This window comes from Natrix helvetica (genome assembly GCF_964273705.1).
Source record: "Natrix helvetica genome assembly, chromosome: 2".
Lineage (NCBI taxonomy): Eukaryota > Metazoa > Chordata > Lepidosauria > Squamata > Natricidae > Natrix > Natrix helvetica.
Window position 1 is genome coordinate 107153184 of NC_138552.1, and position 22141 is coordinate 107175324.

The 22141-nt window shown below is 39.7% G+C and overlaps 1 protein-coding gene across 2 annotated transcripts in view; it reads right to left on the reverse strand.

The window, feature by feature from the left end:
* Positions 1 to 17322, reverse strand: part of PRAG1 (PEAK1 related, kinase-activating pseudokinase 1) — a 37566-nt gene extending 20244 nt beyond the window's left edge. Inside the window, exons 1-2 of one of the 2 annotated variants that reach the window (XM_081940689.1) lie at positions 17167 to 17322; positions 2573 to 2985 (exon numbers count right to left, since the gene is read on the reverse strand). In XM_081940689.1, the coding sequence (XP_081796815.1) occupies positions 2573 to 2890 (318 nt within the window). In that variant the 5' untranslated portion in view covers positions 2891 to 2985; positions 17167 to 17322. Of the gene's footprint in view, positions 1 to 2572; positions 2986 to 3086; positions 3196 to 17166 lie in introns of those variants that run through there. The other variant, XM_081940690.1, reaches the window with a different exon arrangement.
* Positions 17323 to 22141: the final 4819 nt, after the last annotated feature.

The following is a 22141-nucleotide window of genomic DNA, read 5'->3' on the forward strand; positions in this document are numbered from 1 at the left end:
GCATAGTTTAATGGATCAACTGTAGGGAGGGGATACAGTATTTGCTATTGCCAATTGTTAAACCCAAGGAGAGTGGGCTTGGAGAGTGCTCTGTCTGCTTTTAAATTTTTAAAAATTTCCTTAACTTTGTTTTCATTCTTTTTAAATTCTACCTTTGAGTGTATGGTTTGAAAATCACCCGGAGTCACACAGGTGATATGAGAGGTATAGAAATTTGATAAACAAACAAATATATCCATATACTCCCATATACTCCTTGGCAGCTTAGAAGAAAACAGAGACATTGGGCTGAATAAGAAAGGTTACAGACTTCCAATGCAGTTCCCCTGCACAATATCTTTCTTTCCCTACATGACTTTTAACATTTAAAAATATTTTCATTAAGAGTGTCAGATTCCAGCATCACTTTTACTTTCAAGAATGCCTTTGGACAAAAATTGAAACTGCCAACTAGATGAATGGTTGCTCAGAAAGTTGTATTAAGATGATTATTAGTTATAGAGTTTTTTAAAATGATTCTGTGTATTGGTTTAGATCATTCTGTTTTTATCAGGGTAAAGGAGTGATAGCGATAGTTTTATTGCTAGTTTTGTCATATATATATATATATATATATATATATGTATGTATGTATGTATGTATGTATGTATGTATGTATGTATGTATGTATGTACGTACGTATGTATTTGTGTTACAACCCCTGGTATGCCTGGTATGGATAGCTGATGAGAGCTAATTAGTTCGAAATAGATCTATACTAGTCTCCCTTTATTTATTTATCAGTACAAATACAACATATATATATAATTAGGCATACCAGGGGTTGTAACACACACACATACATACATACATACATACATACATACATATATATATGAAACATACTTGACATTTTTATCCATTGCTATTCTTCTAAGGAGCTGAAAATGACATACATGATTCCTTCTTTATGATTTCCTCCGTCTACACATTTATTACAGAGTCCAGGCTGAAAGATATACTGGCTTGGTTTTCGAGAGAGGTTTTGTTCTTTTAAATGTGTTGGTTTTTCAACCTGGATCTTCTCAATCCAATTCCAATATTTTAATAACATAAGAAACACTTTCCTGACACTGTCTAATTAATGCTGCATGTTTAAAATTGACTGTTTTAAAATATTTGCCGTTAACTAATTTGGAAACCAGCTTTCTGAAAAGGTGAGCTATAACTTTTTTAAAATTTAAAAGTTATAAAATGAGATAATCGTATAGCATGGAACCGTCAAATGCTTGAGCAAAACCATTTCAGCTAAACTAAAACAGAAAAATCTGGGGTGCATATGTAAATAAACATTACACTGACTACATTCATAATGGGTAAACTGACATAATACAGACATAATGGTAAACTGTAGATTAGCATTTTATGAATAATGCCAATAAAATGTCAATAAAACAAAATTTCAACCTGCACCTTAGTACAAAATCTGGTCAATTCATACTGAAGTTCAGAGAGAGCTGATTTCTCAAGCTTCTCTATCTAGGAGGCTCAAACATTCACTCCAAAAATACAGTTGCCTACAGGAAGAAGTCCTGCTGAAATCTAGACTGATAGGTGACATGGCAGGTACCGTAGGGTACTAGGCTCAATGCTAATCTAATAGCATACACTTGCTCATCAAATGCCCAAATTTTGCAAGTTCATTAAATACCCACAAGTTTGGGAGAAACTCTTTTGGAGAGACCTGCAAATGCTAAAATGATACTGTTCACAGATTTTGTTTTTTTCATACAGATTCTGAGGTGAGATTGCAAAATGATTTAAATATTTAGTTATTTTGCAACCATCAGGTGAGATAGTCTGAGTCTGAAAAATTGTACATCTCGGTCCTTTTGCATGAGATCTTCCTATTTCCAGTAGTAATGGGGTATTTTTTAAAAAAAAAATCATTTCATGTTGCTTTGCCTGCCATTCTCATATTTCGGTCCAAGGAAATTTAAACTTACATCATTAGCCAGCAAAAGGGTGGAAAATTGAGATGAGCTGATTGTGTCAATCAACACTTCTCTTTATGGAGGTATTTTTCCAAATTGAATTCTATTCGTGTATTATAAAGAATGTTGGGAATAGGACAATTGGCATTGTGATTGGCTAAGGATCTGGACCCAGCTGGAAAATATTTGAATCTCAGATGAATTTAGTTCAGATGGTTGGAAGCCAAGCCTGGGCAATTAGAAGCTGCTTTGGACTGGTGAGTGCAGTTGTGTGAACTCAACTGGATTGGAGAATCAAAGAATCAAAGTGCAACAGATAAAGTCCTTTTGTACCAAGAAGTATCTGAGCACTTCTGTTGGCTTTTAAACTGAAAACATCTTGCTCACTAATATCATAAATGTTTGAAAATTCTCCCACTTTGTTAAAATGGGGGGGGGGCACTGGTTGGTGAATTTCTCGCTGCCTGCTCAAGAAATTGAAAGAATCCATTTCTGCAAGTCCTGCCATAACAAATACAAAGATTGCTCCCAGGCAATTACAGATTTTTACAACGGAAGCAACCTTGTAAAATACACCACACCCCTTATTAATCATTTACCTGTGAGACATCTGTATTCAAGTTTCCATCCACCCACACACCAGCAGCATCCGAGGTTATCATAGTTGGTTTAACAGCAATAGTTGGCTTCGAGTAAGACAAGGAAATTAGACTCTCATCCTCCCAAGGCGTATTCTCAACTTTGGCTCCAATTCCATTCAAATCCTGCAAGGCTTCACTGCAGCCTTGCTGATTAAGGGATGGTGCCTGCAGTTGGTGAAAACTTCTGGGACAGAAACAGTTTTTGCAGGAGCCAGGCTTCCAGATGTGCTCCACAAAATCACTGCACACAGACATTTTCAAGCCCTCTTGCTTCATTTCCACTGCCCTCTGCACCTTCTGTATTGGGCTGGGTGGTTCATTTTGTTCTCCTTTCTACAGGTGGACTGAACAATCCTGGACTTGTAACCAAACTGTAAAGAAAGAGCACAGAATTCATGTTAATAATGTCCTCCCCCCCCCAAGCTTGTTTCCCAAGTTCCAATATCTCCCATTATGGGGCACCTTCACATACACCTGTTCTCCGTTAGTCACAAGATTATGTCAGCTTTGCTTGCTCCTCAAGAGTTACTTATATGCTTTTCCCCACAGACAGTTTATCATAAGTAAGGAACAGAGAAGAGTTTGCTAACACCCATCCCAACTGTTTTCTAGGATCCATGTGTCATATATAAATTCTATGATTGTATGTCTGTGAAAAGGACATGACAAAAAGCTGTTGCTGTTTTGCAGGAAATAACAGCATGCACATTTATTGTACAAACTGTGGAGTAAAGCTGATGGGGTAATCTTTTATACATTTTACTTTGTCATACAAATCTATACAATCGGGATAAGCAGGTGTTACACATTATTATATCATGAATGTTTCTACCACATGTATCATGTTATTGGTGATATGGTGCCAATTCTGTGATCTGGGTCAGTCATGTCATGATGCAAATTACACAGTCTGCCTAACAATGTGGTGTTGTCTATAATGTCATTTGCTCTCTTAGCTTCTGGAACTTTTGACCAGCAACAGAGTTGATGAAGCTTTTTTGGATGAGAAGTGAAACATCTTCAAAGAAAAAGAAGAAAGTCCAGTTGTTCCTTAAAAAGCACCTTTGGGACAACCATGAGCTGGAGCACTGGGAATCTCCATAGACATTTAGTTAGACATAAGAGTTGATGCTTCCTGTACGCATTAATTCAAAAAATACAAACAGCAATTTCTTTTTTTAAAAAAGCTACTGCTGCTTCCATTACAGATAGTTCTCATTCAGTGACTGTCTTATTTAGTGACCATTCACTAAATAACATGGATCATTAACTTTGCAATGAATTTTTGCATTTAGGATCTTTGCAAGTCTAAAGCAAAGAAAAGCTAGAGTAAGTTCATAGGCACAATTGCATTTCACTTAGGGGCTGCTTTACTTAGGTTAAACACTTCGTGTTTAGGCTGGTGATTATGGGAGTTACAGTCCAGCAGATCAAAGTACAACACAATTATAAAAAGATTGAGGGCTTGTGTTCCAAACGGCAGCTCTTTGTCAGAGCACACAAATATGCACCCATGTCATTGACTACAGTTACACCAGCTGTAATTTAGCAAGTTTGTATGTCAAATCATGATAGCTATTATAAAGCTATTATAAAGCCAGAGCATATATAACAGAGCTCTTCTTTTTCATGACATGGAATTCTCTACATTTCAAACTATTATCCAAAAATAAAAACACAGTTTAAATACAAGTAACTAGATTGTGTCCCACATGTCACTTCTATATTTCCCATTTCTCCCTTCTCCTTTTTATCTTCCCCTCTCTCTTGTCATTCCCTTCACCCAGCATATTTCTACCTGGGAGCCTTTGCAGTGCCAGAGGAAGCTCTGCTCCTGTGTGACCCCACATGGTTGTGTATATTTGGCAACTGAGCCCACTTATAGTAGTTGTGGTTAGAGGGCCTTTGCTCAACTTCCTGGATAGGGAAGCTCTCTGCTTGGTCACTCATGCCCTGGTCACCTCCCGTTTGGATTACTACAATGCGCTCTGGACGAGGCTATCATCGGAAAGTATCTGGAGGCAGGATTCTTATTTATAGCAGAATCAGTGAAGGGGAGATCACTGGCTGAATATGTTCTCTATTCTGTTGGGTAGCTAAAAGAATAAACTGAACGTCTCAGTGCTTCAGGTGAAGAGGACTATGGATGAAGTCATTTTGCTACTGCTTTCAAGGGTTTGGAAAGTGGACGTAGCAGCAATATTGAAATTTTTTTCTTCCCATTCAGGCTTTAGGGCTTTGGGGGCAAAAGATTTCCCCTGAAAAAAATGGAACAGTTTAGTTAAATAGGTGCTAAAGTATTCTTGGACATTTCAGGGCATTCCAAGTGTAGCATTCAAGCTATTTTTAAATAAAAACCTCAATCTTTTGGCCTTAAGCAATAAAAATTAGAATATGCAAAACAAAATTTCACTGTAAAGATAAGTTTCATATCTTTAGGAAGTGAGTATTCCCTCCCTTCATATCCCTTGAACTGTTAGTACAGTGGAAATTTTTTAAAAAGAAAATATGCAGAAATGATTGGGTATCTGGAGAACAGTGATGTGCAGTCAGGGGAGGCAGGGGAGGCAGAGCCTCACCACTCTATCGTGAAAATAAAAAATATATATTCCGGAAAGCCGTGAAAGTGGCTGCGAGAGGCTCCCTGGACATCTCAGCAGCAGCCCCAAGTGTGCCGATCTCGCCATTTTTTGCATCGGGCGAGTCCGGGATCCTTGCAAGGGGAATGGGACCACGTGTGCAGGCGGCTCCTCAATGCCAGCCTCAGATCAGCGCAGCCGCGGTCCCCTTCATGTTGGCTTAGGAAGGAGGGGAGTGGGACCACATGTGCAGGGGAAGGGGATCGAGGCTGTGCTAATCTGAGGCTGTGCGCTGAGGAGCCACCTGCACACGTGGTCCCATTCCCCTTGCAAGGATCCTGGGCTCGCCCGATGCAAAAAATGCCTAGGTAACATCATCAGTGCTAGAAGGGGGGGGGGAGAAGAAGGAGAAAGGAGAGGTTTCTCTTCTCAGAAATGTCTTCTCAGTGGAGCTGCGGCCTTTCTGACATTTCTGAGAAGAGAAACTTCTCCGTTTGGGTTGCGCCCGTGCGATCGGAGCAACCACGCGGTTTGATGACGTCACCAGCCTCACCAGTCATAAACCTCACCACACGTCACTGCTGGAGAAACACTTTTTGCATGAATCAAACAAGCATTTAACGAAACATGGGTATCATTCTCAGAACAGGAAGTCAATTTCACTATGAACTAAAATAACCGGAGCTGACAAGTCAGTAATGAACAGTAAATCTATATTTGCACACATACAGAACCAGATTATAACTTGAAATGGATTAAAATCAATGAATTTAAAATGAGATATTTTTTTTTACATTTACGGCTTTTGATTTAAAAAAAAATTAAGATATGTCTCTTTTTAAAAGGACATGATTTGCAAATATTCATATAGAAAAATAAATATGTCCATTATGTAATATCTCTTAACACTGTGTGTGACCCTTTGTTAAAACAATAGTATGGAATATACATTTCTGTAGAAAAAGATAAACACTGGGTAAATATCCAGATTTTGAAGCTATGTCTTATTGGCCCTAATATTTATTTTATTTTTTTATAGTAATATGTTCTTTTTAAGAACCTGAGATCTATTGATTGTAAGTCATTTCTCTTTTTTAAAAATTCAATCTATTTTTTATTTCAATAACTTCAGACCAGCATTCAGAATTCAGTAGTATTCCCACGCCCCTTCCTTCTCTCAGCCGTGCCATGTAATAGATTAGACAACAACATTTTTGTTGTTCCTGATGGAATGTAAAATAAACTAAAAATATATCCCAAAGCGATTCTGGGCGCTGTACAATATAAAATTTAAAGATGTAAATAATGCCAAGGATAGACTGAGTCAGCAGAGTTTGCTAGTGATTGGCAAGTCTACCCCATTTGAAACATATTGACCAATCTTTTATTGTTGCCATTATGAGTGAAACCTATTAATTTCACAAATGTCTTCATTGGACCTAAATGCATAGTTTTGGATTCTTTTACATTCTAAAAGTTCTACTGTATATTATTTTAAAGAAGTGATACACTATACAAACTCCATGACTAAAGGTTTTACACAATTCCCTTAAAGCAGTCTTCCCAACTTAGATGAACATCATGATGGCTGTGAATTCTAAGAAAGTTTGAAAAATGTGACTTACAAACGGTTCTCTCGCTTATAACTATGATTACGTGATCAAAATTCAAGCATTTGGCAACCGACAAGTATGGTTATGATGGTTATAGTGTTCTGAGTGTCAAATGATTGCCATTAGTGATCTTTCCCTTTCCAGTCAGTTTCCGACCATGAGGGAAGCCGGATTGGCTTAATAACTACATGATTCACTACACAACTGTGGCAACCCTGACCAGCAGCTGAAATTCTGGTCCCAATTGTGATCATAAGTCAAGGACTGGTTGACTTCTCATATACCTCTGCTTGCAACTGGACAACAGAAACTAGGGAGGGGAAAAAGGAGTGATTGGAATACACGAGGTGCTAGGAGGGAATTGAGGAATTCAAGAGCACTGTCTGTGGCCTGAGAGAATTTCTACACCTCAAGGTCAAACACTGGGAAACCTCTGAAATGCACAGATTGTTCCCAAAACAAACTGACTGGATATGATTGGTGGACAATGGACAGCGGGTGGCCCAGGAGAACTGGCTTTGTTTCTTCTACACCTATGTGGAATTATCAGTAAAACGTATTATATGTAATAAGTAGTACAAAATCGCAATTGATTCTAATTTTGACCTCCCCCCCAAAAAGGTCATTTGAGTGCTATATACTGGGATAACAGTAAATACTCTATAAAGAAACTACTGATTAACATTCAGCTCAGTCATATACACCCTAAACTAAATAGTAGCTAGAGCAAGCCATAATATTTTTTTTTGTTTCCTTTACTTTCATCATTCTAAATTCAAGTAAATTATTGCTTAGCATACTATGCACTCTGTGGAAAATGCCTGCTTTCATTTAAATGATTTCTCCATAGAAATGTTCTTTAGGCACAAAGAAATTCCCCAGGTATAATTAGGAATGTTGCACAGTACAACTTTATTTAATTAAGGAATTTTATAAAACTCTTTTAAAATATGCTTGCTTACTTTCGCTACCTCCAAAGCCTCTTACCCTTCAATTAAGCTATACTGTAGCCTGTTGAATTTTAATTACTGAAACTATAGTTTTAGATTCCTAAATGACGGAGGCCAACTAGAATAAAAATGCTCTTTTCATTCGCAAAAATGTGTTAAAGAAGAAACATGCATATGCACATATGTTTATGAATGTCCATGTAACTAACCACAATGGAAATTTAAGAAGCTCTGAAGATGATCCATACTACTGATCATAGGTCCATATGTTGATGAAGCAAAAACATATTTTGCTCTACTATACAATGAAAGAAAAGGGAATGAAGAATAATGGATGAAGAGTAAAAGAAAAGAAAAAAGAAAAGTCAACATCTGAAATTGTTAGCTGAGCTACCAATGTACTGTAAAATATAAATATAATCTATTTCAGCTTAGTCTCATTCATTGGCATAGTTATTATGGGCTGGCTTGAAATTGTGGTTTTTCATCTCTTCTGTAAATGGCTCAAAATATAGAAAAAGCCCTTTTCTATGGAATACAAAAAATTACCAATCTATTTTGTTGACCTTTCCTCTTTACAAGATATTCAATTTTTGCATCCTTATTCAAGGATAGAAAAACACAATAGCAGAACATCATGAAATTTCTGTTACAATCCATTCATTAGAAAAATTTCTTTAAAAAATGAAATAGTCGTATGTGTCTGCTGCAGAAGCTGACTGCACAAAGCTGAGTGAATTCTTCTTTCAGATTTTCCAAATTCTGCCCACGTCTTTAAATAATGAACTTTAAGTTACAGAAACATATGAGATAAAGTGTAAGGGAAGGAAAACAATTCTAAGAATTACTCACTATGATGCATACCATTTGCAGTGAAAAAACAGAGGGAAGCTGAGCTCACCCTGTGAAGTACAGCAGTTCCTGTTTTAGGTAACTAAATATGGCAACAATGCTAAAATAATGTGAATCTAACACATACAGAAGGCTAACATCTGGAAGTTCAAGAAAGCACCTAAATAAATAACAGGTATCTGCCAGATTTTGAAACACCAGCTATTTGTTGAAGATGTTCACAGAGGTGAAAAGATAAGGCTGCGCTAAAAGCCCACTGTAATACTTCCTGTGCATGTATTTTTTTTTCTAGCTTTTTTATGCTTATCTCATTTTTTAGAATTAATTTATATATATGCACTGATTGGGGGGAATCTACCAAACCTACTGACTAATATCATGTACAGCTGAAACAGAAAAATAAATGAACCAACATTTCAAGGTCCCTGTCTAGTCGCCTGACAGCAATTGTTATTCACCCCCACCACAGGTGGATCAGCAGTTGTTGCTTCTAGCGCCAGGGCATGCAAACATGCTACATATTAAATGAAAAATATTTTTAACATTTGCATCTATTTTGTGATCACTGTTGTGTTAGTCATTGCAATGCTGACATGATGTTGAATGGCAACCACCCTTTAGAACATCATTGTCCCACTCCCCGAGTGTGAGTGGTCCCTACTCTGTTAATCTTCTAGAAGGCCCTTAAATTTGGTTTTGTCGCTGGCCAGGGGACTCCATGGAAGTACAGAACCTGCAAAATGATTATATTGTTTATAAGTTTAGAATGCACTCTCCTGTGTTTTTTTACTTTATTGTAATTTTAGCTGTTTCATTGTACTTTAATGGTTATTTGTAATTGCTTTGTTTATTTAGTTTTTTGTTGCATTTTAATTCTGTGTGCCGCTCAAAATCACCGTGAGATGGATGAATCTATAAATTAGAGAAATGAACTAACAAATAAATAATGGAATACTTGTTAGGAATGTAAGCTAACGGTTGGGTCACCAATATATAAGCCATGAGAGTAGTACTGTTTCTTTAAGTACTGCTGTAATGGGATTGCTTCCTGTTACCTCAAGCAGCCATAAGATGGAGTCAGAATGACTGTTAGCTCTCTGTTTGTTAGATGCTGATCGTGGATGCTTGTAGATGTATCGTGAGTTACTGTGAGTTTTGCTACTGTTAGCGACTTTGTGTGCTGAACTGATTATATGATACTTGACTGTGTTTGATGGATCACTCTTTTAACTGAGAACATTGATAACTGACTGACTGAACCGTGTGTAAATTGAACTCTGAATACCTCTATTTTCCACATACGTAAAATACTATTACTTTTACTATTCAGTGTCCCTGTATGCTGGTTTGTGTGTGTTCTTCCACACCACTCTCATTAGGCTTCTCTGCACACTCGCTCTCCTAACGGGGAGCCTTACCTAACAATACTGTCTAATGATGTATTACCAAAACTTCTTCTATTTTTTCAGTGATTGAAGATAGAACATAAGCAGGTTTGGAAGGGACCTTGGAGGTCTTCTAGTCCAAGCACCCTGCTCAACCAGGAGGTGCTATACCATTCCAACCTCTTCTTGAAAACCTCCAGTGAAGGAGCACTCACAACTTCTGGAGACAGACTGTTGTACTGATTAATTTTTCTCACTGTTAGGAAATTTCTCCCTAATTCTAGGTTGGATCTCTCTTTAATAATTTTCCTCCCATTACTTCTTGTCCTGCCCTTGAGTAGTTTGGAGAAAATGTTGACTCCCTCCTCTCTGTGACAGCCTCTCAAGTATTGGAAGATTGCTATCATGTCATCGTTAGTCCTTATCTTCATTAGATTAGACATACCTAGTTTCCACAATCATTCATCTTAATAATCTTTTTTCTCTTCTTTGCACTCTGTCTAGACTCTCAGCATCTTTTTCGTATCGTAGTAGCCAAAACTGGACTCAGAATTCCAAGTGGGGTCTTACCAGTGCAGTATAAAGTGGTACTATCACATGATGATTTTATGCACCCGAAATATTAAAAACACCACACAGAGAATTGGTAGAATTTATAAAATCATAAGGGATTAAGTACTGGCATAAGAATCATATTGTCAAATGTATTCTTAATGAATAACGTACTTCAGCCTTTATATAACTACTTATTGAATTACAGAATGGAGGAAGAGGTAGTTAAAGAAACTATGATAACTTGGGCCAAAAATTTTGACTAAAGTATTGATTTGGAAAAATGGGAAAAAAATTGGAATGAAAATTATAAATTGACAATGGCAGTAGCCTACAAGGAAAATATGCATAAAATGTTCTATAGATGGCATCTCCCACCAGTGAGACTGGCTAAAATGTATCCGAGCTTATCACCGGCTGTTGAAAATGTAGGCAAAATCAAGGAACATATTACCATGTGGTGGTTATGCCCAAAGGCTAAACAATATTGGAATAGAATAAGAAAATGGCTCAAAGAAATTACTTTATAATATTTGTAATTAGCACCCTATGAAGTTGGTTAAGGTATTCTGTGTGGCAGATATGAGTTATGGTTCACAAATATAGTAATTTCCTTAATATCATACAGTGATATGAGTTTTAACTAAAAATGTCACCTGGTCCATGAAGAAATGGCGTGTCATAGCCTTTTCTTTTAGTTGTAATTCTTCTCTCAATCTGTAGCAATCTATTTATATAAGGTTTTTTTTGCAAGAACAACTAGTGGCATTTCAATTCCTCCAACTATATAAATAATGATAATTGTTAAATTAGCAACCAATTAGCCTGCAAAAAACTTGCAAAGTGAAATAGGCGAGTTTAGGGTTTCTACCACATTGACACATACAGGGCTTTCCATTCTATTCTTCCCAACATTCCTTCTTAATTTAGGGCTGATAAGTATGATAAGAGGGGCTTTTTAGACTATTTTGGGTTACAGTGGAGTTCTATTTTAAGTAGATCTATAGCACCTTCTGCAAACACTGACATTCCTTCAAGGCCATGCTATCTTTCACTCCTGTACAAGAGGAGTACCATTTTGGCCTCAGAAGGATCCAAGCTCACAATTATCTCTGGTGATGAATGAGACCAGGTTGATCTTCATTGCGATGATGTTATTGCTATACAGACACCACAGCCTCTAAGTGTTTCTAGGTTATCTGATTAAGACGCCAGAGTGGCCCAACCATGGGATATCCAAACATTTTTACATTTCTCTTTTTAAACCCCCATGATATAAATTCATTAAATTCCATTTCAGATATTTCTTCTCCATTACTACATTCCAGATTGAAATAACACTATCTGATCTTTAATTACTAGGATCATCTTGTCATCAATTAGAAAATTCCATATAAGCTTTCAAGACTTGTTAAAATTAAGGCAGAGATTACCTCTAGAGACTGTTCTCTCATAATTAACATGATGATTTGAAGATATTTCTATTAAGCAGATGCAATGCAGTATTTCTGGAATCTCCATTTACAATGCACACATCTCATTGTAGCCAATAGTCAAATTCTTAATTACTTTAACAGTTTCCAGATGGTTGCCATATTATCCTACTTCAATAATATCATATTAAAATCCAACAAATGTCTATGACACACAAACTACCATGATAGAGTTCTCTTCATATTTTATGAAATTTACAGTACTATCTCCCACAAGGTCATACAGTACAAACTATGTTAGGCTTTAAAAGCAACTTTAGATTTTTAATTATTTTAATTAATTGAATTAATTAATCCTGAGATATCCACAGGTCCTGATGAAACAGAAATTCCTTTCTATTTTATATAAAATGAATTGTATGCACACTTAATACTACTACAGTATATTCTTATTTTTTATTGTGCATGTTTGGTCATACACAAAAAGAATCCAAATAGTTCTTAAGAAGGAGAGGAACTGCAGAGCCAAGGGCCGTTTTTAGTCCTCCGGAGCCTTCAGGGACCTTCAGGAGGCTTCCCTGAAGGCTCCGGAGGATGAAAAACAACCCTACGAGCAAACTGGAAGTCAATTCTGGTTTGCTCGTAGGGTCGTTTTCAGTCCTCCAGAGCCTTCAGGGACCTTCAGCCCTACTTCCGGTTTGTCCGTTGGGTCGTTTTTCGTCCTCTGGAGCCTCCGGAAGGCCCCTGAAGGTTCCGGAGGGCTTAAACCGGCCCTATGAGCAAACTGGAAGTCCGTTCCTGAACTTTCGGTTTGCCCGTGTTTTGCGCTCCGGAGACTTCAGGGAAGCTCCTGAAGCCTCCAGAGGATGTCGGGGGGCGGGGGAAGCTGTTTTTGCCCTCGCCAGGCTCCTATAAAACCTCTGGAGCCTGGGGAGGGCAAAAAGTGGCTTTAAAAAAGGTTGAACTCAGCTGACCAGTGCACATGCTGGCCAGTGCGTGCATGTGCACTGGCCAGCTGACAGGGCAACGCCTCAGTTGCTCTGACAAATGGCTCCACTCTATACTCGGGATGGCGAAGGTGCCATAGGTTCCCCATCCCGGGTATAGAGTCTCTGGGGCAACAATCTTAGAGAGAGAAATTAATACACCACATCTGTTTTCTTCCAAATATGGAGCACCAATACTCCATAAGCACAGGAATACAGGATTGGATCTAGAAGATGTTAAACATGAAATGTAAAATTATTTTAATTGCAGACAATATGATGAAAACCTAGCTAGCCTACTAAAGAATCAATGCATCATTTGAGATCAAGGTCTGGCTAATCCAAGGTCTCCTATTTCCAGCTATAACCAGCCAGGACATCTGTCCTTCTACTGCTTTCAGCCCATACTTCTACGGTGTGGTTGAATTAATTGTTCCCTTTCTATTTATAATTACTGTTCTGCCTTCTATTCATCACTATTTTCTATCCCATTTAAAAATTGATTTTTAGATGCTATACAACTCCTCCCCCCCCCATAAATTTAGTTATTAAATTCTTCCATAAACTTTATTAAATTCAATCAGCTAAGAACCGGGCGTGTATAATAGTGGGCTTCTATTGGCTTCATTATATGAAAATGAGATTTGAGTACTTAAGGAGAAACATGAAAATAGGGGGTGGGGTGGGCCCAATGGCTCAGTGGTTAAAGACTCTGAGCTTGTCAGTTGGAAATCTGCCACCCCAGGTTTGAGATCCGAGTGCCACGTCACAAGGTGAGCCTCTGTTTCTTGCCCCAGCTCCTGCCCACCTAGCAGTTCGAAAGCATGCAACTGTGAGTACATAAATAGGTACCACTTTGATGGGAAGGTAACAGTGTCCTGTGCTCCCCAGCATACAGCCATGCTCACGTAACCACGGAAAGGTTTTCAGACAACGGCCGGTTCCCTTGGCTAAGAAATGGAGATGAGCACTGCCCCCTAGAGTTGGGCATGACTAGAAAGGAGAAAACTTTATCTTTCGTTGAACAGGTTACTAAGGGAAATGTGTCTGATAAAACAAGAAGAATTCAGATCAAGAATGAAGGAGTGCTTGAGAAATGTGGATAAGGAACCAAACTGAGTGACCAGTATAAAAGAAGAAGGCTGACATGATCCGGCCATACCGAAAGAATGAATGAGGAACAAATGGTAAACAAATATATGAAGGAAGAGGGAATGGGTTGAAAGGGAAGGGAACACCAATGATACAGTTAATACAATCTTCTCAAAGAGGGACATGACAAATCAAAATAACAAAAGGTGATGCAAGAGACAGAATGCAGAGGTGTTGAAAACATCGCTTGGCAAGGCTAAAAAGGTATGGGGAGAGAGATCTTGGTGAATGAGACTCATGCTGGCCAGATTTATTTAGGTTTTCTTTTATCTTCTGCTTCTAATTTAGTTAGTTAATTAACTTTTTTTCAATGCTGTGCACAATCTTCTTTTTCTAAAAGAGAACAGCTTGGGAGGTAAGTACACATATATTAGGTTTGGAGGTGTAGAGAAAATGCTGAATATTAGACTGGCAGCTCAGTGTGTTAATTCTTCGTTGCCTGGATCAATAATATTACTATTTGCTCTGATCAGCTGGTGCTTTAACTAACATGGGAATGGAAAATCAACAGGATATGCACAGATGCATTCATTTTTATAGAGCTTTCCTAGGCATGCTAAAGGAGATCCCCCCTAGCCCTCTCAAAAAATCCCAGGAGATTTCATTCAAGACCCATATAGCCTTGTCGTAAGAAATATCCATGAAATATAAGAGCGGCTACAAAATGACAGACCATATGGCGTAATTCACGGTTATAGCATATCAGCAAAAATGGCTTGGGCTTTAGTCACTATAAATAAATTAGTGATTCCGTGATTAGTGATTAGGGCCACACATATTTTGGTGCCCAACTTTTTATTTTGGGGTACCCAACAGCTACAACGAAAGAGGGACAATTTCATGCACAAAGAGATTACTGGGTTTCTGGAAGGAATGTGAATGGTTGCAATTTATGTGTTGGTTTTGAATACTTCCACAAAGGCTCCTGGCAGTTAGCATCATAAAAGCATAAAAACATGGAACAACACAAATATAAAATTGATAAAAAAACATAATAAAAATAATTGGTCAAGAACCATAAACCACACATGGGGCCTTATACAGTATATGTTAGACCTATTTTAGTGGATCAATTAATCCTCAGAATCAAACAGCTAAATTCTAAAGACGAAGAATTCAAACTAATGAACAAAATCAGTTCCATTTACTTCAGTGGGAGAAATTTATACCCAATAAATCAGTGGAACTAAAATGGGCTAAAATTTGGCTGGGTCATCCCCACCGGTAAAAGATAAAACTGGAAGCAGGTATAAATGCGTCTACTTTACTGTTCTTAAAATTCACTGAGATGAAATGTCAGAATGAGAAAAATGAAATTGTAGCATGTGACTAAAATTTTTACAAGGAGCCCACACAAACCATGCTCTGTCACCTGTCAGGTGTTTGATACCTTGTACTATTTTAGCAGTCACAAGCAGGCAGAAAATTAGCTTTATGAAGCCTGTAGCACAGTGTTTCACAACCTTGGCAACTTCGAGCTATATGGACTGTATAGACTTCAACTCCCAGAATTCCCTAGCCAGCATGTTACTGAGGTAGAGAAACACTATTCCAAAAAAGCTTTGCTCTAGTTTATAAACTGCAAATGGAAAAGGTCCAGTTTGGTAGGCAAAATACTAATAATTCAGATTTCTGGCAACTGCCCGAAAAAAAAAACTTAATTACGTCAAATTTAGGGCAGATTTGCAAATCAGTCAACAAAAATTATTACATTTCAATATTTGTATTAGCTTATTTTGCCATAATTTAATTAATATTGATTCATTTAGTGAAGTATTTAGCAAGCTTCTTTGCTTGCTTCTGTATATCTTTAAGCTTTATGGCATGAAGTGAGAAATGAATGTCTTCAATAAGATTTTCCCTCTGAAGCATTTGATGTCAGAGATGTTCAAGAAAGGGGAAACCATCAACCCAAAATTATATGGACATGAGTCAGTGAAGAGGCCTATTAAAGATAGTTTTAAAAATGGTCATAGGGTTCAGCTAAAATGAAAAGACAGTTTAGAATGTATTTTAAACACAGCAAGCATTAAGGAAATTGGCAACTTTAAAATAATTGTGCAACACACAGGTAAGAAACCAAACAAAGACTGTAAATGCTGCATTCCAGAAATACTCAGGAAAAAAAAAAGCTTTCAAGTTTGCCGAGTTTGAAGTAGAGGAAAAAGTGGTTGTTTCTACAGTTCCCAGTTCCCACCACAGTTTCTAGCTGTAGAGCGTTTAGTAGCATTTCCTCTCCATTTTTCAATTCGGGCATCTAATGAAAATCTGGCTTGAAAAGCTCAGGACGCCCGGGAAAGATCATCATTTAAGCCCCGTTTCTTTGGCTTTGTAAGAAGGCTTGGGGAGAGGGGGGGGGGAAGACTTATCTCTTACTCATCAGAGGCATCACAAGGATTCCGAAGGGAACAGCTGACCCCTGTCACTTTGTGCACAGTGCGGCGGGCGTCCTTTAACGCAGGGCAAAAGCATTGCTTTCCTTTCTGTGCAGGGCAAACCCTTGGAAACACAACCACACCTTTGGCTCTTTTCAACCCTCGGTTCCACCAAAGCGGGGAAAGGCATCTACAGACACGCCGCACGTGCAAGGGCTCCGAGCAAGAGCCCTGCCCCAAACAAAAGCCAGACAGGGTCATCAGCCTTGTCTGGTCTTACGAGAATCTTTTTGAAAGTCGCCTCCTGCGCTTCCCCAGCTCCAAACTCGGCTGCCCTGCCAGCTCCCGCGGTGCAAACCCAGCTCCTCGGCCGCTGCCACGAGGACTCCGAGCGGGCGCTCTCCTTTCCGGCCGCGAAGTTTGGTCCGTTGCCCTCCGTGCAGCTGCCTTCGGCAAGCTCCCATTCCAAAAGGAAGGCACCCGAGGCGGCTGCCCGGACCTGCCGAGAATGAATGAGCGCCTGTCTCTGCCTTTAAAAACGTCATTTGGAGGAAGCTGCCTCTTGCCAACCCAGGCAGGAGAAACTTCGCCTTCCTCGTATTGCCGATCGGCGGCGGCGGATCCCGGTGCACCGCGGCCACCTTTGGGAAGAAGGGAGCGCCGAGGGAAACTTACCGTCCCAGACATTCGGCTGCAGCGCCATAAGCCAAGGCGCCCGGCTAGGCAAGCGGGGCTTCCTTCCTGCTTCGCCACCGACCAAAGCTCCCCAAGCGCCCTGCCGGCGGGCAAGCGGCTAGGAAGCGGGGCAACCTGGGGCGCTGTGTACGCGTGTGCGCCTCAGCCACGGAAGATTGGCCAGCGGCTCCTCCTCCTGCTGCAGTAGCAGCAAAGGAATCCTCCATCTCCCCCCCCCCATTGCCCGCCCCGCCTTCTTGCCCCCCCTCGAGACCGGAGGAAGCACGCTTGGGCTTTCCCTGCGGAGCACCAGGTTAGCTGGAAACTCAGAGGAGAGTGGCGTCCGTCGTGGCAGGCGTAGCAAGCCATCGCCGTCGCCTCCAGGTTTCTCGGTGATCGTTTTAAGGAAGGTTTTGCACTGTGGCCGGTTCTTTCCTTCAAATAAAGCAGAGATTCCCAGACTCCCAGAATTCCTCATGCTAGGGAAGCAGTGAATTCCCCATGCTAGGGAATTCTGGGAGTTAAAGTCCACATGTCTTAAAGGAATACTGCTTTACAGTAGAGGTAGTCCTCCACTTAGGCCCACAATTGAGCCCCAAAAGTTCGGTGCTTAGGGAGACGTTTGTTAAGTGAATTTTGCTTCCATTTCTTGTTGCAGTTGTTAAGTGAATCGTTGCAATTTTAAAGTGAGTAACACAGTTACTCACTTCACAGTTCCAGATTCACTTCGCAGGAAGCCAGATTCAAGCTTCTCCATTGACTTTACTTGTTAGACCAGGGGTGTCCAAACTTGGCAACTTTAAGACTTGTGGACTTCAACTCAAGTCTTAAAGTTGCCAAGTTTGGACACCCCTGTGTTAGACTGTCACAAAAGGTGATCACATGACCAGGGGACACTGCAACTGACATAAATACATGCCAGTTGCCAAGTGTCCGAATTTTGATCACGTGACCAGAAGGGTGCTACAGTGGTCGTAAATGTGAAAAATGGTCATAAGTCACTTTTTTCAATGCCACTGTAATGTCAAACGGTCACTAAACAAATGATTGTAAGTCGGGGAGTACCTGTATAGTCTTGTTTTCACCCATTGCGATGCTTACCTTATCCAACTCATAGGGCGAGTACTTTCTCCACCAGATTTAAATAACTTTCTATTACCACCCTCTTCATTTTCAATTTTTTTCTTTCTCTTCCCCCTCCTTTCTGCTGCCTCTTTTTTCCTTTCTTTTTCACTTGTAGTTTTGCCCAGGTTTATCCTAGTCCTATTTTGGGTGCAAGCTTATTGCTGTGTCAAAGGACAATCCACCACTCTTAAAACTAGAAGAAAACTAGCCTGTTTCCCTGAAAATAAGACCTCCCCAGATAATAAGCCCAATCAGGCTTTTGAGTGCATGCACTAAAATAAGCCCTCCCAGAAAATATTGCAACACAGCAGCAGTCATGAGGTCATCACGCTTGCCACCTCCTGCACCTCAAAAATAGTAAGGCCAAGTGCTTATTTGGAGGGGGGGGGGTCAAAAGAAAATAAGACCCTGTCTTATTTTCGGGGAAACACAATATGAGTTTCAATGCCACTGCTCTGATGCATCTTATTGTGCCCCAGAAACAAGATTGGTGCATGGATGTGTCTTTATTGTTTCCAATCAGAACAAGTTAAGGAAACTGTTGGAATTTCCTGGCTTTGCCTCCCCTTTCATCTGCTGGTGGAATCAGCACCGATCACTCTCCTTAATATAGGATGTGCTGGGAATGGATCTGTTTAAGCACATGCTTTGAAAGACAGGTTTGGCTACCCGTTGAGCCATTTGACTAACAATTTGCAGCCATGGAACAACATTGGGCCTGGGATCTGTTGGTGGGGAATAGGGGATGTAAGAAACACCCATTTTACAACCTGTTATTAAGTGAATCATGGCACTTGTTAGGTTAGTAACAAGGCTGTTAGTGAATCTGGCTTTCCCATTGACAGAAGGCTGCAAAAGTTGGACACATGACCCCAGGATACTGCAATCATCATAAATATGAGTCAGGTGCCAAGCAACCAAATTTTGATCACATGACCATGGGGAAGGGGTGGGTTCTATAGAAGAGGTTCCACAAATCTACAGTGCCGTTTAGAACTGATTCCAGCTCCCTTCCCCGCCCTTCCGCACATCATCAAGATGAAGAGCGAGAGGAGGAATTCTGGGAGCTGAAGTCCACAAGTCTTAAAGCTGTCAAGTTTGATCACCCCTGGGGTTTTTTTCCTAAAGGGTTAGGGGTGCAAGGGTCTTGTAACTGTAAGGCTTTAAGGCTTGCACACTTCAATGCCAGAGCTCCTGAGCCAACATTTTGGTTGCTAAGCAAGAGTGTTGTTAAGTGAATTTCACCACATTTTACAAGTTGGGCCATGCCCACCCAGTCACATGACTGCCAAGCCACTCCCACTCAGTCACATGGCTGGCAAGCCACTCCCACAAAGCAGGCCACACCAGAAGAGGTTCTAAAAAAATTTGAAACCCACCACTGCCATGGGGGATGCTGCAAGAATCATAAGTGTGAAAAATGGTTAAAATCACTTTTTCCAGTGCCACTATAACTTTGAACGGTCACTAAATGAACTGCTGTAAGTCGAGGACGACAGTATAGCCCATTGAGTTTACCAAGGAGCCCCAAGGAATAAAGCAAAATAGAGCACTGATGGAGAAAAAGTAAGTGAACACAACTAAGCATAGGTACAAACTCACTTCAAAGCTACACTATATTCAGTTATATACATATAGGCCAGGAGTGTCCAAACTTGGGAACTTTAAGACTTGTGGACTTCAACTCCCAGAATTCCCCAGCCAGCATGGCTGGCTAGGGAATTCTGGGAGTTGAAGTCCACAAATCTTAAAGTTCCCAAGTTTGGACACCCCTGATATAGGCAATTGGAATTGCCAGACATTCTTTCTTTGGCACACAATGCCCAACAACCTACCCTAGAACAGGAAGTCCTCGGATTATGATCATTTGTTTAGTGATCATCATTTGCCACCTTCCCAGCCGATGTCTGACAAGCAAAGTCAATGGGGAAAGCTGAATGCAGTTAAAGGCTCAGCGACTTGTTTAACAACAAGGGCAAAAAATGTAAAATTGCTGAACTGCCTTGTTTAGCAATGGAAAATCAGGTCATAAATTGAGGACTACCTGTATATGGGAATTGGCAAAACCTGCCCATAGGGTGCTGTGAGAATTTGGAATAACATTTCACTAATAAAATTGTGTAAGTCTTTATATGGAGAAACTCTGTGGAGATCATAAGGTAGAGACTTATGAAACTTGGTGGGAGTAGTAGGGTTATTAGTTGAATCATGGAGCTGATTAACACTTTGTCAGGGGAGTGGGTAGTTTTTCAATGGACTATCCACTCCCAGTCATGTTGGTCAACTCCTCTTAGTTTTGTTTGTTGCCTTGAGTTACATATCAAAAAGGTGGAAAAATTATTATTATTAATAATAATTCAGTTGTCCAACTCCTTATTTCTAGTGGGAGAAAAAAAGTGTGGAACAAGTGATAACTACTCTTCACTTGCAAAGTACTGTAGAAGAAGTGGGTTATCTGGAACCTTTACAGTCCCACATGTCAAGGTTCAGGTCTATACTTCTGAGAGTACTTACAAATTGTCCTAAAGTGGCATAGGAGTCTAAGGCAAGGACTCCTTAGGAGTCCTTGTAGGAAAGGGGCAAAAATCTCCATTTTATCTAGATCACTTGTCTACATTGCTTGGTTTGTCCTAAACTCATCCAAAACTCTTACGAATCAGCAGTTTACCACTTCCATTACCTCATCTATATATGCTATCAAAATCCTTGTGTCTGTAACTTTTAACTGGGTGAAACAGTGAATCAGAAGGCAACATTTTTTTTTGAACCAAGAGATATCTCCAATGGGCTAACTTTAAGAATATACCCTAAATCTAGGACCCATGTGGGATTGAAATGAGCCAATTTGTGGTTGCTTCATGTGCTGCTGCATTGCCATGGAACCATCCAGAAATTCAGTACACCAGTCCCACCCTAGCTTTGTGGAGGCTGGATAGATCAGTCCCACCATCAGCTGCTGAAAGGGCAGTCAGCTGTGGTCAAGTTGGCAGGAAGTCGGAAGTGGCTCCCACTGCTTTTTTTTCTCCCCTTGGACATTCTCTTTCTCTGTTTAGATAACTCTAAAATGATGACTCAGTGGGTCATGGGTTGTCTAGTCATTATTCAAGATGGAAATGAGAGGTACAGCTGGTTGCCATATACCTATATACCTGGGCATTAAAAACCAGGGGTCACTAAAGGCATTACAGGAAAAATAAAAACAACAATGATATTAAATATAGATTTTATTTCCAATGTTTTATGTTTTATCAAGGGAAACACTGTGTGTGTGTGTGTGTGTGTGTGTGTGTGTATCCCAGTAAGGATATCAAATCCCAGTAAGGGTATGGCTAGCTGATGAGAGCTAATTAGCTCGAAATAGATCTATACTAGTCTCCCTTTATTTATTTATCAGTACGAATACAACATATATATAAAAAGGCAACATTAAAAATAAAAATATGGTTTTCTGCCTGCATGGTCTTCTGTGATGAGCCGAAGGACAGAAAGAGGGAGTAGTGACCTTCCTCCCATATTTAGGCATACCAGGGGTTGTAACACAAATACATACACACACACACACACACACACACACACATATAAACAGACATTTGAAACATGCATTCTACCTCTTGCAATACTGTATAGGATAAAGACTTATCACTGAGAACCTGGGAATAACATCTATGCATATAAGCAGGTCTTTTTTGTTTACTTACGTTGGTGACATTCTAAGCAAAAATATAAATTTATCTGGTTCCAGGTAGATTTTCAACAGCATGGAGAGGGTTAGGGTTAGCCTGAAAACAGCCAAAAAACAGGCATGCACATACTGGGCATCTGGTCTTCGGGTTTCTGGCACTCTGGCATG